Source organism: Vicia villosa, linkage group LG2 (genome assembly GCF_029867415.1).
Source record: "Vicia villosa cultivar HV-30 ecotype Madison, WI linkage group LG2, Vvil1.0, whole genome shotgun sequence".
NCBI lineage: Eukaryota > Viridiplantae > Streptophyta > Magnoliopsida > Fabales > Fabaceae > Vicia > Vicia villosa.
In genome coordinates this window covers 146765673-146782442 of record NC_081181.1, presented here as the reverse complement: position 1 = coordinate 146782442, position 16770 = coordinate 146765673, and the positions used below count along the sequence as shown (strand labels likewise).

At 35.2% G+C, this 16770-nt stretch overlaps 1 protein-coding gene across 3 annotated transcripts; it reads right to left on the bottom strand.

The window, feature by feature from the left end:
• Positions 1-46: 46 nt before the first annotated feature.
• LOC131652367 (uncharacterized) lies at positions 47-11884 on the bottom strand. 3 transcript variants are annotated; one of them, XM_058922211.1, is made up of 17 exons: positions 11690-11884; positions 11504-11594; positions 9831-11091; positions 9296-9737; positions 8509-9009; positions 6731-7182; positions 6009-6490; positions 5589-5641; positions 5386-5493; positions 3604-5297; positions 3229-3337; positions 1895-2069; positions 1738-1805; positions 1514-1623; positions 645-1439; positions 443-518; positions 47-357 (listed from the first exon to the last, which is right to left on the bottom strand). In XM_058922211.1, exons 3-17 carry the CDS (start codon positions 11079-11081, stop codon positions 338-340), a joined length of 6336 nt encoding a protein of 2111 aa, XP_058778194.1. In that variant the 5' UTR covers positions 11082-11091; positions 11504-11594; positions 11690-11884; the 3' UTR covers positions 47-337. The 3 variants fall into 3 exon arrangements, with proteins under 3 accessions (XP_058778194.1, XP_058778192.1, XP_058778193.1); XM_058922209.1 differs by having other exon boundaries at positions 9296-11091; positions 11690-11883; XM_058922210.1 differs by having other exon boundaries at positions 9296-11091; positions 11531-11594; positions 11690-11883.
• Positions 11885-16770: the final 4886 nt, after the last annotated feature.

The window sequence follows — 16770 nt, the reverse complement described above, 5'->3', positions numbered from 1 at the left end:
CAAAGTTCAGAAAGAAAAGGGAGTGGAATTGGAGAAGATAGAAGAGTTGGAAGTTAATAAATAAAGGCAATAATTTGATCAACATCTACAAACAAGGCAACTTTCATATACAGCACAGCCAACAGTGCCATAAGACTAAAAGATGAAACCAAATTTAAATAATAATACTAAATCAATATCAACCATCTATCTATTGACCTATAGTCTCTGCCTAAAACAAAGGAAACAAGAATTTCCATTCCTAAGTTTTCTCTATTATAAATTATAAATAAATATACAAATCTATGCTGGGTTTGTGGTCATCTAATAACTGTACGGCATTGCAAACTCCTTCCATTCAACCCTGGTGATTATTACCTGTTACAATTTACAGGCTATCGGTTAATAGAATGCTAAATTATTATAGACTAAACCACCAATAACAGTATTCATGGATGCTCACCCTTGGGAATATTACGGTTATGTGAAATTGAAGGAATCTTTGAGGCTATCAAAGAACTCTGCAATCCTTCTAATAGCTGCCACAAGTCAAACACATCATAAGATTAAAACACAGGATATATTATGCTTTTACAAAGTGGGTAGAAATGGGTTCACATGTAGGAAAAAGATTAAAACATAATTATCACTGATACATAACATACTCTGGAGGTTGGCTGGATCCTGCGATTGGATCTCCTGGGCTCATGGACATCAGATTCAGATGTTGATTTTGTGGGTTTGTCAATTAAAGCCTTTTCCCCACCACATTTTCGTAGTTTATCACCTGCAAGTGCAAGTTTTCCCTTACTCGCTCTCGATGTGAGTGTCCTCTTAGTACGAATAGTATCTGTTGAAGTTGGCAGAGATGAAAATACGATCGGTACTTGTGTGGCTCCATCAGTTATGGAGGCTGCTCTCTCAGCCTGATTTTCACTCTCTGAAGCATTTTTTAAATGATTAGAAGAATCCTTGGTCATTTTTGTATTGGAAACAGATGGATTTCTTGGTGGAATCACTCTACCCAAAGCACCCTGCGGTTTTCCAATTTTAGTTTTGGGTTTGGAGTCAGCTCCAAGTTTCTCTTTAGTATCATTTTTTGAACTATTTCTCCATCCTCGAAGTTCTGAACCTTGAGGTATCGAAGAATTAGCATCTTTAGCTGAATCACTTCTACTGCTCCCGTGTGCAACGTAGTGCTTGCTCACTTCCATAAATTTCCTTTTCTTGCCAGGTTTAGGAACTCCAAAAATGACTTTTGACTCTTCTTTTTGAATGGTAGACCTCGTGCTCTTCCCAATGTTAAAGACTTTCTCATTTTCAGTCAAATTAAGCAACTCCAAATCATCAGGCTTTGTAGACTCTGCAGCATCAACATTTTTTGACATTTTTTCTCTCCCTTTCACATCTACTGCATTGCTACTGCCCAGCTTAGGTCGCTTTTCATGTGGAGTATCTCCCTGTATAGAAAATTATAAAACTTAGCACAGACAAGCACGCAGTTGGGACGTCGTGAGAAGTTGAAACAGTGTACCTTTTGCGTAGAATTTGCTCCCACCTTAGAAAATTCAAGCCATTGGCCATCCTTCCAAATGAGGGATGGGCGGAGATGCCACGCTCTAAGTACCAATGTTTCTCCAGTGGCTAAAAAAATATCAGTTTGTTATTTCCAACAAACATATGCTAATTTTCTATATTTTGGTTTTAAAAAACAGGGACGCAATAAAAACAGGTTTTAGCAAATAAGAGTTTACATACCAGGAATGTGGACAGTTAAAGTTGTTTCATCCTTCTTATCCGTCTCTGCGATTACTCCTTCCCGCCAGCTGATAACATAACTATCACGTTAGAAAATTCCAAAGCGATGATATTATTTGGTATATACACAATAAGGTATTAGTGTATTCAAGGATACCTTTCTTGTATCCATGCGTCAACCCTATCCCCGAGAGACCAAGCATAATCTCCCATAGCTGCTCTGCGCCTCTTTCTTGTTCCTTCAGGTTGCAAACTAGTCAGAGGGCGAGCAGTGCGTATTCTGGGTGGTTTATCTCCTTCACGTTCAAGTGACACCCATTCCTTTAAAGGCCCTGCAAGTGAAACATTAACTTTTCTTAATTTCATAAAGACTGAATACTCACCAATACACAATAGCAAAAAGGATCCCAGTCAAAAAGGGAAGACAAGTCAAAAGCATCCAGATGTCTACAGAGCCATGGGAGATAACATGAAAATAATCTAATAAACACTTTTTTTTATAATTCATCCAAAATAAACGAAATATATCTTAATATCCCTAACTATATATGTAAGGGTAAACTAAATTCTTCTCCCAGGAAAGAAGCTTGAACTATAAATCCTCCCCATGCCGAAACCTACACTTAACTCCTTTGAGATTTTTATTGCTTTTAAGACAGTAAGAGATTAAATGAACATTTAGGTTATGTTTGGGAGTTTGGAGGGGAAGGGAGGGGAGGGCTTTGAAAAATAGGAAGAATTTGGTGAAAAGAATAAAAAAAAAAATTGGGTAGGAGGGTTTTGGAGGGTTTGATTTTATTCATAACACCAAAAACCCCATAAAATGGGAGAACTCAAAAATTGTATTGAAGGAGGGTTTTGGAGGGCTTACATAAATTTTCCAAATATCTTTTAGGTTGTTATATATTTTAAAAATTAAAAATTTTGTAGTGATAATGACTCTTTTATCATTCTAAACAAAATCATTTTTTCAAAAAATGTCAAATATTTTTCTATATTTTTTTAAAAATTCGTTTTCGGAAGCCTTCCCTTCCCCTCCCCTCCAAACTCTCAAACATAGCCTTAAAATCCTTTTTACGGGGCATTGAAATTCATTAAAAACTTTTGTTTTATTTTTTATTATTCTATAGTTTATATATAGGCTTTGAAATTCACTTAAAACTTTATTCTTATCTTTAACTGTTTTACTGTTCCATAATTCACTAAAAAGCCCCAGTTATAAAATAATTACTTACGACAAGCAAATCCATAAAAAAAAAAAAAATACCAGAAAGTCAGCAATCTAGTTTGGAAAAAATTTCATTCCAAAGATCTCCTTTAGAAGAATCCTCCTAAATGTATGTACACACATGAGCCAAATCAATAATCCATTGGCTTTTCCATGAAACGCCAAAGATTGGAAGTACAGTCCACATATTTTGTAACTGGTCAACTAATCAATAAGATAGTTCCATTCTAATCAAAGTACAAGCACATATAAACTTGACTAACCTTCAACATCTTCAAGCGAAGTGTAGCATACATAAGCTTTACCATCTTTCAAGCTTAAAATATTGGCTATGAACCAAGCAGCTTTATAACCTTCCTCATCTTTGAAGACCTGATACATATGATAGCTTCAGTTTATTGTGAAAATTATAATTTAAAAGCAACAATCAGCAAAACCTTTTCTCAATAGGCGAGGTCAGCCTAAAATCTAATTTAAAAGCAACATTAGTTTTCAAATTGTAAGGAATACAGGTGAAATTTTATTAACTAAACCTAATCATCACCAAAGATGATACTATAAAAATGAAGCGATTGGTATTAATCTCGTTACTTTCACTTGTTCAACATGAAAAAGAAATAAAGGACAATGAAAACAACCTCTACAAGTAAGCCCTCCTTGAAATTAGTTTCCTCAAGATGTTCAGATTCATTTGTAACAGTGAGAGAAGGAGCCTGTATTTCAGGCTCAGAACCAGGAACCATGTCAACAGGCTTCACTAAATCAGAAACATTGCGTGCCTTTTGTCCTCTTGAATTATTTTCGTTGATCATGATAGAAGATGAAATTCCACTAGATGATATGTCCCTGTTTTGTTCATGAGAAGTTTCAGGAGCATCTGTCACAATGTCAATGTTCACCAGATCTCGGGTCATTTCTTTCAATAATCCAACTTCCCGAGAAGACTCTCGGGATGCTTTCCAACATCCTTCTGGGCCAGCTTCAATCAGTTTAATTAATGGCAAAGGATCACCCATTGTTACAATTTTTCCTGCTTGAGATACAGCCTCTGCTGCAAGCTCAGCAGCCTTTAAAATGGCATCCATATTTTCAGCTTTTTTGGTGGCAGCTGAAGCAGCTTCCACTCTCCTCCTAATAGCTTCCTTAGCAGCACCAATGAAAGAACCAGGGCTATTGGGGCCATTAGCACCCTTCAAAATGGAAGCAGGCGTAGCTTGTCCCAAGTTACTAGAACTCTCGGCAAGGAAAACTTTGTTACTTTGGCTGGAATTTTCACAGCCAGATGAAATCAAAGCTTCATCAGCCATCAATTTTGCTTGAAATGCAGCATTTGATGCAACATTAGCAGCGGCAGCTGCTGCCTTTGCAACAGCTGCAGCTGCTGCGACTGCCACTGCAGCAGAAGCTAATTTGGCCTCAATATCTGACATAAATCCAGAATTTTTATGCTTATCCAACTGATTCCACAACTCTAGGCTATGATTCACTGCAGCAGCAGAATCAGCAGAAGCTTCCTCTGCATGTACCCTAGCCTCCTTAACTTTCATAAGAAAATCATCCGACAGAATCCTCTTCTCAACATTCGGATCATTTTTGGGTTGATCAGCTAGAGGAGATACAGACACAGCTGATTTTTCAATACTAGATATGGGCACATTGCTAACAGGGGTCGCAACAGCAACAGAGGTAGATGCACGGCTAATGACCGCTGGAGTCAGAGACTGCAAAGGCTTCTGACCAAGATCCTCAGATGACACAGCTTTTTTCCTTTTTTTGGGCTTCGGGTCTGAAGAATGCTGAGCAGGTGGTACTGTCACATTGTTTGCATCAAGCTGAGAAGCAGTCCCAACAAAAATACTTTGTAAGCGTGCACTAGAGGCAGGAGGACCAGGAGTAACATTTGTTATGCTTGAGGAAGGAGGTAAAGAAGATCCCTTGACTGAACCTAACTTAACTGTATCTGAGGTGGGTGAATCAGAAAGATGAGTGTTGTTTTCAGGCCCAGGAGTTGGAGAGCCAATCCATGGTCCACGAAGTGGGGCTTGGGATATCCAAGAAGTGCTATGTCCAAGAAAGTTTCTTGGAGGTGGAGATTGATAAGGATGCAACGGAGTAAGTGCCTGGGAATAATCCACGACAGAACCTCTTGAAAGAGCACTAGATTGCAGAGAATCACAAGAGATGGTTGGTAGACTCCAAAGAGGAGATGACAGAGGCATTAGGGGGTTAGCAATGGTCACAGTAGCCTTGCTGCTAGCTCTACCAAGAGGCGAAGAGATAACTTTCCCTTGAAGTTCACTTTGCTTAACTGTCGTATCAGGTGTTCTAGCAACTGCAGACTCAATAATAGAGTTAAACAATCAGATTAAATAATCAAAGTAGCAAAAATAACTTAATATGGAAAAATTCACAAAAAATACCAGATCGTGATTGTAGAGGAGTTTCTGGGGTAATGTGATGAGATTTTTGACTACGCTGCCTTTCCATGCAGGCACGCCAAACATTCTCCCAAATGTTCCTTCCACCGTCTAAAACACAAGGTCTAGGAACTCAATATCTTGTTTTAAGAATAAAAAACAGGAAAAGGTGTGTATGTAATACACAATAAATAAGTAAAATCAACCTGTCACCCCATAAGCTGATATCATATGTGCCTCATCCGGTGTTGTTCCTTGACTGCAACAAGTAAAAGCAATATTAATGGGGAGTATTGATTATCATGCTAGAACATTTAGAAAATCAATAGCTACATCATGCAGATCTAAATGTCTTCCATGCACCTTGGACTCAGATAACATTGATTGAACAAGTAACGCGTTTAAACATACCAACTAAGTATAACAAAAAGAAGAAAAAATGCAATCCGCAATGATTCTCCAATTTTCAATTAGCCATCATATAATGGGAGGGGGGAGATGTCAGGTGAGGTCTCGCGGAAATAGGTGAAGAAATGCATAATTGATGATTTGCAAGTACATGCACAAATCAAATTAGTATCCACTACGATTAAATAACATGTAACAAAGCCAACATTTGAACTCACATCAATGCTCCATAAACAAAGATCTGTGCACGCAATTGTACTTGTTGCAGATCTGTGAAAGGCTGATGAAACAAGACAGGTGGAGAAGCAGAAGTGTTCAAATCTGGAAGGCTAGATGATGTTGAAGTATTTACAAAAGAAAATGCCTTTGCACTGTTGGAATCTGCGTGCCCATACTGTTGCACCTCATTTGAATGCATCAGCTTGAAACCAGGTGATGGGCTATGGGAAACTTTGGTTGATATATCACCTTTTTCAGACTGTATAGCAGGGCTTGCATTTTTCACACGACCTCCTCTTCTAGTAGATTCCTTTCCAGCTGCCTTATTAGATGATTGCCTAGCTTTTCGCTTAGGCGTAGCTTTAGAAGCACTAAAAGCCACTTCTCCATCTGATACCTGTGGACTTCCATGGGAAACATTTGCTACAGTTTTGGTTTTTGAAGATCCTGGCCCAGAAGTTGAAGGAGATTCTGCCAAAGCCTTCAATAATGAAGCAGAGGAAGAAAAGGTGTAAAAAGAAAACTCTAAGATTAGTTGTCATTCATAATGAAAACAACACAATATGTCATTCAAGCATTTCACATAATGAAGCTTTCAAATAAAACCCCTTGCAAATTCCGGAAGAAATTCAATCACGAAATATAAGCAATAAATAAAATACCATTCAGAATTTCGGATGACAATTTATCTGCTTGGATTATAAACTACAAGGAGACTTACTATTGGTGCATTGTTGGTTGTGATAACAAGGGCTGATTGTCTCTTGCCAACGTTTGTATCCAAATCTGCTGTGTCCTTTTTGGATAAATCAACCACTACATCTATCTCAGGAGTTGAGCTTCTCTCATCTTTAGATACAGTATCCCTCTTTTGAACTTGGGCAGTAGACAATGTATTATGTGTGCCACTATTTTTTAAATCAGATTCTGCAGAATTCTGATTAGCAGAACCCTTCCCTTGATTCTCCTCCTTTTCGGTTTGAGAAAGGCTACTGAATGTATTAGCAGAAGCATTACCTCGATTTTCCTCCTTTTCGGTTTGAGAAGGGCTTCTGAATGTATTAGAGGGACTGCAAATACTACTGGCAGGAAAGCTTCCAGTCTCAGGCAACTCAACACGAGAGTCAGGCAAAGGAGAAGATATGGAATCTTTGTTCCCAAGTAAAATGTCACCTACAAGTACAAAGTTAATCATGCAATTCAATTGGAAAAAATCTGAATTGATGGCAGAAAGAACATGACATGCAGATTACAACACCACATTGTGACGAGGTTATTCATAGCCATTGATAAGTGTTGTGGTGTGGCATGCGTATAAAAGTGACAAGAATAGACTTGTTTTTGGTACATAGACATTTATGGCCAGAACTACTATGTGATAGGCTTGTTTTTCTATCCTCTTTATGGGTTTCCGCTCATAGGAGTTTTATTAATCCCATATTCAAAGAGATTACCCCCTGATTTACTCCTCTTTTAAAAGGACTCCATACCTACCAGAGCAATAAACTTCTTTCCTCTACGGATAAATTGGAAAAAGAATATATAGTAACACCTTAAACATTGCCCATTTGCAAATTGACACATGACTTTCTTAAAATCTTTTATTTAATCGTAAAGTGTAACTATACCATCAGTCAGTCCTTCTGTACAATGTGACACAATTCTTCTAACCTTTTGTTCTATCATATTGATACAATATATTGAGATATTCATTAAAGTGATTGTATGTACGTGTGTATGTTAAGTCTGATTTTTTTTTTATTAATTTTTTGATTTTTGTAAACAGTGGTATTTGAATCCTCAAAAAAATAAACAGACAAATAACTAAAAGCTTAAAACTACAAACATCATAATATGTATATTATGTAGTAACAAATATTACTAAATAATTAAACAAAAAAATTAAGATAAATAAGATCAAACTCTGAAGACCAATAATCATTTAAAATAATATTCAAATGAAAAAAATAATATGGGAGTTAAATATGTTTTTAGTCCATTAAAAATCACGAGCTTTCAAGTTTAGTCCTTATTAAATTTTAATTGAAAGTTTAATCCTTCATATAGATTGTAATGTCTAAAAATAGTCCCTATTTTGAAAGCTTTTTACAAAAACTGTAGTCCTCAGAGTAGTCCCTAGAAATTATGAAATGCAAATAGGGGCTAAAACTGAAAACAATTTTTTCGAGGGACTAAACTTGAAAGCTCATGATTTTGTAGAGACAAAAAAACATATTTAACCCTAAATATTAAAGTAGATTTAAATTTAAATTATTATATTTATTATATATAACTGCTATTTTTAGATTTCATTGCTTATTTATAATTATCAAAATATATCGACAAAAAAGTAATATTTAGGAACAAAATACGAGCGTTTAAAGTCCTCGGTGCCAATTCAGAACAAGGTCTGTTCACAGTTTTTACATACTCTTTCACCTAACAAAAACATAATTTGAAACACATTTTTTAAGTGGACAAGAAAGAATTGCTGATTACCTAACTCTTTCGGAGTTGACTTGTCATGAGTCTCCTGTAAAATCTCCTTGTCATCATTAATAACAGAAATCGTGACCCCAGCAGCCTGTGTCTCTAATGACTCACATTGAACTGGAGACACGCTAATCTCCTGGGTAAACTTATCATCTATAGTTCCTTGCGGTTCACCGAGTATTGCAGTACCATGAGTTCCAACATCAAGCATACTGTGACTTATCAAATGTCCAGAAGTACCAGAAGGATGAAGTTTTTCTATTTCGTTAACAGGGTAAGGAGCAGTTTCCTGTTCAGAAGACCTAACAAGAGCTGTTATACCAGTTTCCTCTGTTATTTTCATTGCAGTTTCTTCTTTTACTTCGGCAGAAGATGATTCAACAGTAGTTACCCTTTGAATATCGCTGTCGCCAGTGGGTCCATGAATTGAAACAAAATCACTAGGAGGTAGATCATTCATTATCTTACAGGATGTCAAACTAATATTTTCTGAAATAACTTGAGAAGCTGAAAATAAGATGAAATAAACCTAAAAATTAGGGGCTATTAGGAATATAATTGTAAGAGATCCAGCTTTAATTTCTGAAGCAATTGTATTCAGCAAGTTTGGTCCACAATTAGTGCAGTAGTAGAACTTCTACTTTGTTGGTAGAAAGTTAGCAAGTGATGCATCAGTAAGGTAACTACAGTTTTTGCATTTTAGAAAAGTTTTCAACATTTTTTCATATATGTTTCAAAAATAGCGTACCACTTAGATTTAGTGTAACAAGATAAATCAAATTAAATAAGATACCTGAAATATTGACAGGTTTGGTGTCGATTGATACAGTGGAAGTTGTCAACTCAGATTCCAAGCTACTTAAACTAAGAGGTGATGAAACAACTCCTTTATCCCCAAGATGGGATTGCGCAACATCAGAATGCATTTGGCTAGAATCAGAACGGATCTTTGTATTCTCTTCATCATTGACAGAAGCATTTTGGCTAAATTTGTCTAGGTCACTTTGCTTATCAGATTCATCGTTTACACATATTTGAGTTGACTCCCTCACAATGGAAGAGTTTGTTGAAGAAGTCACCAAACTGAAACCGGAAAAATCTCCGACCCTGTTGTCATTATTTCCTTCACAAACAGAAATGATGTTTTCCTTTGCAGGAAACATAGATGCCTCCGACTTGCTTGATAAAACTCCCGTATCCATATGGTCACCTCCAGTGTTTGATGACTCGTTTTCCTTAAGAACATTGCTCACACTGTAAGTTTCCTTCTCAGTGACATTCATAGTTTGCTGGAGATTAGGACAAACTTCATAACTGGAATTGCTTACCTCAACCACCTGCCCGACAGAGATAGGACCATCTTTAACTGAAACCTTTGCCGATGTGTGTGTATCTGATATAGACGGATCATCCATCACCGTATCTTTAAGCAAGACTGAGTTTTTACTTGCATTGGCCTGAGTCAAATCACATGAACGTATATCTTCACTGTGCCTTTCTTCTTTCTGCATGTCAGAAACTGCAACAGTTCTAGTTCCCATGGAATTCTCTAAATTACTTAACTCGGCCTCAAGTTCTTTAACTACACTCCCTCCTTCTAAAGAATCTTGTGGGGGTACTGCAAGAATAGATCTATCAGGATGATGTGCATCAACATCAACAGCATTTTGATCCAAAGTCTGTGTGTCTACAACAGCTTCTTCCTTCATCATAGAAGATTCTAAATTTTGATTACTACTTTCAGTTAGGTGAGGACTTTGCTTCTCATCCACCATATTTTGAATAGACAATTCAGTAATATTAGTTTCCACCACAAGTGCTGATGAATCATGAGTTTCACAATGATCTGAGTCATCAGCCACAGTCTGAGCATCTACCTGAATAGTAATGTTAAATTTATCATTGGTAAAGAAGGTTGGACTATGCTCAGACATAGGCAAGTCAATATTTCGGAACATTTCATTTGGTTCCAGAATACCTGAATTTCCATCAATGGATAATTCACCTTCGTGACTTTGGGAAATTCCAGTCTGAGACTGTTCAATTCCAACTGGCTTCTTCGATCCAGAAAAACTTATATGAGTACCACCAGGTGATTGTAAATCTGTAACATCATCTGTAAATTCATTTCTAACATCAGGTTTTGGATTGGAGTCCATTTGCTTAGCTAAGCAGGCCAGTTCATCACAAGCATCCGATTCCTGAATAACAGTTTGCCTAGGAATATGCTCCCCCTGTCCAACAGATTTCAAGAGCATCTCGACAGACTCTGAGGAAGTGGCCTCGGACCACACATTACCATACCTTGATATAGAGCAAGATCCAGCAGCAGGTGAATTGAACTCTATGCTACTACCCCCACGGGAGAATGCGTCAATCCACTGGTTATCTTCGTTACTTTCAATACCAAGAAAAACTTCAGTTTCAACCAAACTATCAAATCTTGAATTTGCTTGAAGGCTTTCGTCAAAATCAAACTTAGGGAGAGCATACGGTCTTAATACCGGAGGAAATTTAGTGTTCCCTTCACCGGCTAAATGGAGATTCTGGTTTTCAAAATCACTGTCATCATAATCCATGGGTGAATCCCTAGAGCAAATAAGTTCGTTAGAATAAGATAAACCACCAGAATAGTGCTAAAACTTGATATATCTATATGCATGCATGTGTAAGAACGCATGCATAGAAACAAATACTAAAACAGGCAGAACGCACATAAGGCCTTCTGACTCAAGTAAGAAATCTAACTAAAGATCACACACGCACAAGACATTCTCGCCTTCACAAAAAAATAATAACAGACCAAACAGGCAATAATAATTGCTGATAAACTCATCGAGATTAACCAACACATCAAATTAAAAACAGCTGTTAAGTAAATCAAAAGCAATAATAATTACTAATAAAATTCATAATTTGAAAGGAAAATAACAAAAATTATTATTAACCCTAAATCATACCAAAAAATTAACAGAAACCTAAAGTCGGACATGAACAGTACCAGAACAAGTAAGTCTAGAGACGCTACCTCCCTCCATCCGGCGATGAAATCCAGCCCTTTGATCTCACCAATTCCTCAATTCGACAGTCATCTACTCACACAAACACATAAAAAAAACTCTTCGTAACTGTAATTTCAACATCGAAATAAAAAAAAAAGAAAGAAAGAAAGGTCAATTGAACTCACCGGTAGATTCAAGTTCCGGCAGATTGAATTAGGGTTCCGGCGAGAGTGAAAATGAAACAAACTCGTGGTAAATTCGAGAGTGGATTTTGTTTTTTTCTTCTTCTTCTTCTGTAATAGTTGTTCTTCCTTGGCTGAGAAAAAAAGCACTATCGAAATTTTTGTTTTTTTCCAAAGAAGTGAAAATTAAATGGAAGTGATGGGAATCAAAATATTTTTAAAAAGTGGGTTTGTTCATAAGTGGTCAAGATCCAACGGTTATTAGAGCTTAGGAGGTTAACATCGAGACACGTGGGTACTTTTGATTCGCTTGTAGAAAGTATCAAGGGTTATAGTAGAAAACCGCTATTTTTGGAAAACAGCGTCACGTTACACGGATGATTGGTAATATAGGTAGAAGAGAAGGGTAAATATGTCAATACGTGTCTCGTTAGATGTAGATGGCGAGATCCAACGGCTGATAGTGCATTCAGACTTCAGATGAAAATCATGACTCATTAGAGTTAGTACAATTTTATTCCCTAACAAAAATGAGAGCAATTTTTAATTCGCTAGAATTATTTTGATTTTGATTTTGATTTATATAACTTATGCAAATTATATTTTTCAGTAAAGAATGATTCAAGATAAGGAGTAAAAGTCATTCTTATTATAGATTTTGACTGAACATTCTTATTATAGATTAAAGATATAAAAAGATCCAATAAGGAGTAAAAGTAAATTATTTATAAAATATTCAAAGGTGTTTGTACAAAAATAATAATAATAACCAGGGTGATAATTTTTCAAAAATATATTAAATAATAATTTGAATAATATTAGAGAATTTGTCACCTTACTCCTTAAATCTTCCAGACACTACTGATTTGATAAAATTATCCTTCTGTTAGATGTATCTTCGGAAGTATTTTTTTTTTAAAAAAAATGGGAAATTGAGAAAATTCAAAGTATTTAATTCATTAGATATTCCGGAGATAGATCTAGGGAACGTGTTAAACACATAGTGTTCTGTATATGTATATGTACCTACGGAACATTTTAAATTCCAATTTTTTTAACAAAAATGGAACATCAAATTATAGTGTAATTTATACGATGTATTCTTTTGGTGTACTGTTTTTCATTGCCTTAAGGTTTGATATTTAGGGTTTAAAAAAATGGAACATCAAATTATATTGTAATTTATGTCATGTATACGATATATTTTTTTGGTGTACTATTTTCCATTGCCTTAGGGTTTAAAAAAATGGAACATCAAAATATAACCGAATGTATTATTTTGGTGTACAATTTTTCATTGCCTTAGGATTTAGGGTTTAGAGTTTAAAAAATGGAAACATCAAAATATAACATAAGTTCCTTAGATATATCTACGAAACACTCTATTTTTAAGACGTTCCAGATATGTATCTTCGAAAGATCTACTGAATTATAGATTGAATTTTCTCAATTTTTACTACGCTTTCGTAGATGTACCTATGGAAGAAACTAAATTTGAAGAAAAAAACTTTCGAATGTGCATCTATAGAAATAGGTGACATAATTGAAATTTCGTGCGTGGTTAAGAGTTTCAAGGGGTCTATTGAAAAATCCTCTAATATTATTATGTTATCGGCAATATTTTATCATACTCAATTATAAAAAAATTATTTATTAATATGTTTGTTTAGATTATTTCTTTAGAATTGGTTGTTGTTTTTTCTACTTTGAAATAATATATATGAAAAAGTTAATTGTTAGAAATAATTATTTGAATATTACACTATAAACTTTATTTAATTATTATGATGAAATTGTTTCGTTCTGAAATCAGAATTGGATGCGGTTGAAGAACTGATGATCTTAAACTAGTGGAGATGATCTCTAGTACAGTGGTCTGGTGTGGACCTGCAAGGTTAGCACTCCAACGTACAAGTCAGTTCAAGATTCAAGATAAATGTAGTGAAAAATGTACATTTTTTTGTGAGAACTAAATTTTACACCGTGGTCACTTTCAATCTTCCAATATCACCAATTTTACTCCAAGCTTTTATGTGTAGCAATCCACCTCTTGATCCTACTAATTCCTTAAGTGGTAAATTGTTTGAAGATGTAAAAAGAACTACGCCTTAACCGTAGTCTTCCACACAATCACTACTAAGGAAATTCTACAGATAATACCTTTTTATTTTTTTATTGAAATTTGTCAGCACCAATGACAACAACTCCAATCTTGCAAGAACCTGACAAACATTTACCCATGTAAGAACGATTAGTTTTAAGACAACGTCTCCCTCAATCAATTAACAATCGCTCATGATTATGAAATCAAATTGAAAAGAGGTTGATGATGAAAGAACTTCAACGAAAGAGTTTCAAAAGAGGTGGTTGTTTTTCACAGAAACTCACAAATGATTATGAAAATCTCACATGAACAAATGATAGCAAAAGCTTAAGCACGTTCTTGAGACGAAGCACATAAAAGACTGAAAAAGATTGGTTAAATTCGAATCAAAGTCAAAGCATGTATGAGTTTGGTGAGCCAGTGAATGAAATAAAAGAGATTCAAAATTTTGACCCATTTTGCAGTTGATTCAAATCAAGTGCAATGTGTGATTCAAATCATAGGCTCCGTGATTCGAATCATGCGCAATAATTGATTTGAATCAATTACTCCAAGGAAATTTGAAAAATGATGAAAAGTTGCATGATTCGAATCATGTGCAAAGTGTGATTCGAATCAAAATGGACAGAGGTGACAGGAAATTGTCTTATTCGAATCATGTGTAAAACTTGATTTGAATCAAATGGTTTTTGAAAAGTTTTGGTCACTTCTGTTTGATTTGATTCAAATTAAATTGAGTGAGTAAATGATTGATTCAAATCAAATGCATCAAAACTCAATTTTTCACGGTTTTAAAGTTTTTCTTTGCACCATACTTGAATTGAACATTCATAATCTTTATTCCACAAACTCGTGCACTTGACTAAATACATCTTGAGCAATTTCAAACATAACCAAAGATTTTATGCATGCTAAAAGATTCACGAATCAATTTCAAAACTTAATTCAAGGTGTGCAATTTGTGAGGGAGACTCAATAAACGATAGTAAACGAACTCGATAAGACAAGCAACAAAATAACCTTATCATGGGTGCTCCTAAAATAAACTTCAACGAGCAATCCATCGGGTGGGATCTTCTGCGGTGAACATGGGAAACTCTAATTTCTTCATGGATTTGCAAAACTCTTCAAGTTGATCGTCTTCGAACAACTTCTTAGGTGTGAAATCAGTCTTTAATTTTTCATTCAGCTCCTTCATAACCGTTAATACTTCTTCAGTGGTTGCTTTACCCTGTGTGAGTAAAATGAACAACCTCACATAGTTCTCATTTTCCTTTGTTTGTATCTCGTCCATTTTCAAGTTCAGATTCTTCATCATTTGCTCCATTGTTGCTACTTTGTCTTCCATCTTGTGCTTTCGGGTCATTCAATAATCCAACAGGTCGGACCAATTTGATGGAAACCAGAAAATCAAGTATAATAAAATAGTAACAAAATAATAATTCAATTGGTATAAATGCTTGTCTATTAATGATGAAGAAAACAAAACAATAGAAGAGAAATACTCTCCCTAACCACCTCCAAAGCAAAATGCTCCACAGAGAAATACATTCTCTGCCTAACAGAATGCAAAAAAAAATTATGCATATAATTGAAAATGCAATTACTTCGACTCCCCTTATTATGACCCTACTGCCCCCCTTAATAGTGGTTCATACTTCCTATTTTTTCTCACGTACACCTTCCACACTTTAGGCTCTATGACTCTATCAGATATATAGGCAGAAACTATAAGTCGTATGGGCCTCCTCCAAACTCCTCACAAACGATTGCATCGACAACAAGTGTATCGATCTGGGGTGTCTTAAACTCTAGTAACGCGGCTTATAGGACATCAGGATGTAACACCCGCCTCTTTTGGGAAGACGAAGTCGAAGATGCATGCACCCTGGAAGTTAATGTCTCTGCATTTAACAAACTAGAACTGGCCGGTGGTTGCGAGGGTCAGACTCTTTCCCTACGAATCGATTCATGTTGCGACACTCTGACGAATTTCATTCAATCTTGTTTATCAGCCATGATGCCTAAAATTAAACCACACAAACATTGAATTGAAGAAAAATCAAACCTATGAGAAACATAATAAAAATCAAATCAAATAAAGCATACTGACAAAATACAAAAATGCACTTTCAGATTTATGGAAAATCAGATTTTAAACAAATACGAAAGTGCATTTTTTATTAACCTGCAACTCAGAAAAAAGGAAAAATGGCAGAAATGCATGGAAATTCACATTGCTGAGATAAACAACCTATCTAAACTACCTATTACACAACCTAATGCTCAATTTTTACAAGTGCATGTATATAGAAATCAAATTTATAGAGAAATCAAAAACTTACATAATGTGACTTTGATGTTGAGCACTTTGATTGATTGAATGTTAAGAGTAAAAATTTGGAAGTGGTTTGAAAGAGCTTGAGAAGGTTTAAGAGAGTTTGAGAATTTGAGAATTTGAGAGGGTTTGAGAAACTTGAAAGTAGGTTGGAAATGAGGAAAGAGAAGAATCAGACACGTTTTTTTATTAAAATCTCGTTCAGAGGTGCATTTTCGTAGGTTATACGGGTATATATATCCGTATTAATTTTTGACATAGAATTAAGGTATGATTCACTTACGAATGAATTGTGTCTGAATGAGATGTATCCGAAAATACATATTCGTATTCTAAAAATAGTTTTAGATTTTCATTAGGATATGAGAGCAACCCTTAAGTTAGAAAAAATAGTCTCCACACTTTTTAAAAGCATGATTTAAACATGGCAATACCTAGTTTACACTTTGAAAAATTGTTGATAATTTTCCTAACAACGAAAATTAACACCCGTGTATATGTGTATATTAATCCTAAAAATAGAAGAATTAGTAACTAATTCTTCTACTTAAAAGAATTATTTTAAAGATTTTCTTATTTACTGCTTATTTTCAAAAGATTATTCATATAATTAAATCTGCTACTTTGGTTAATAACAAGCAT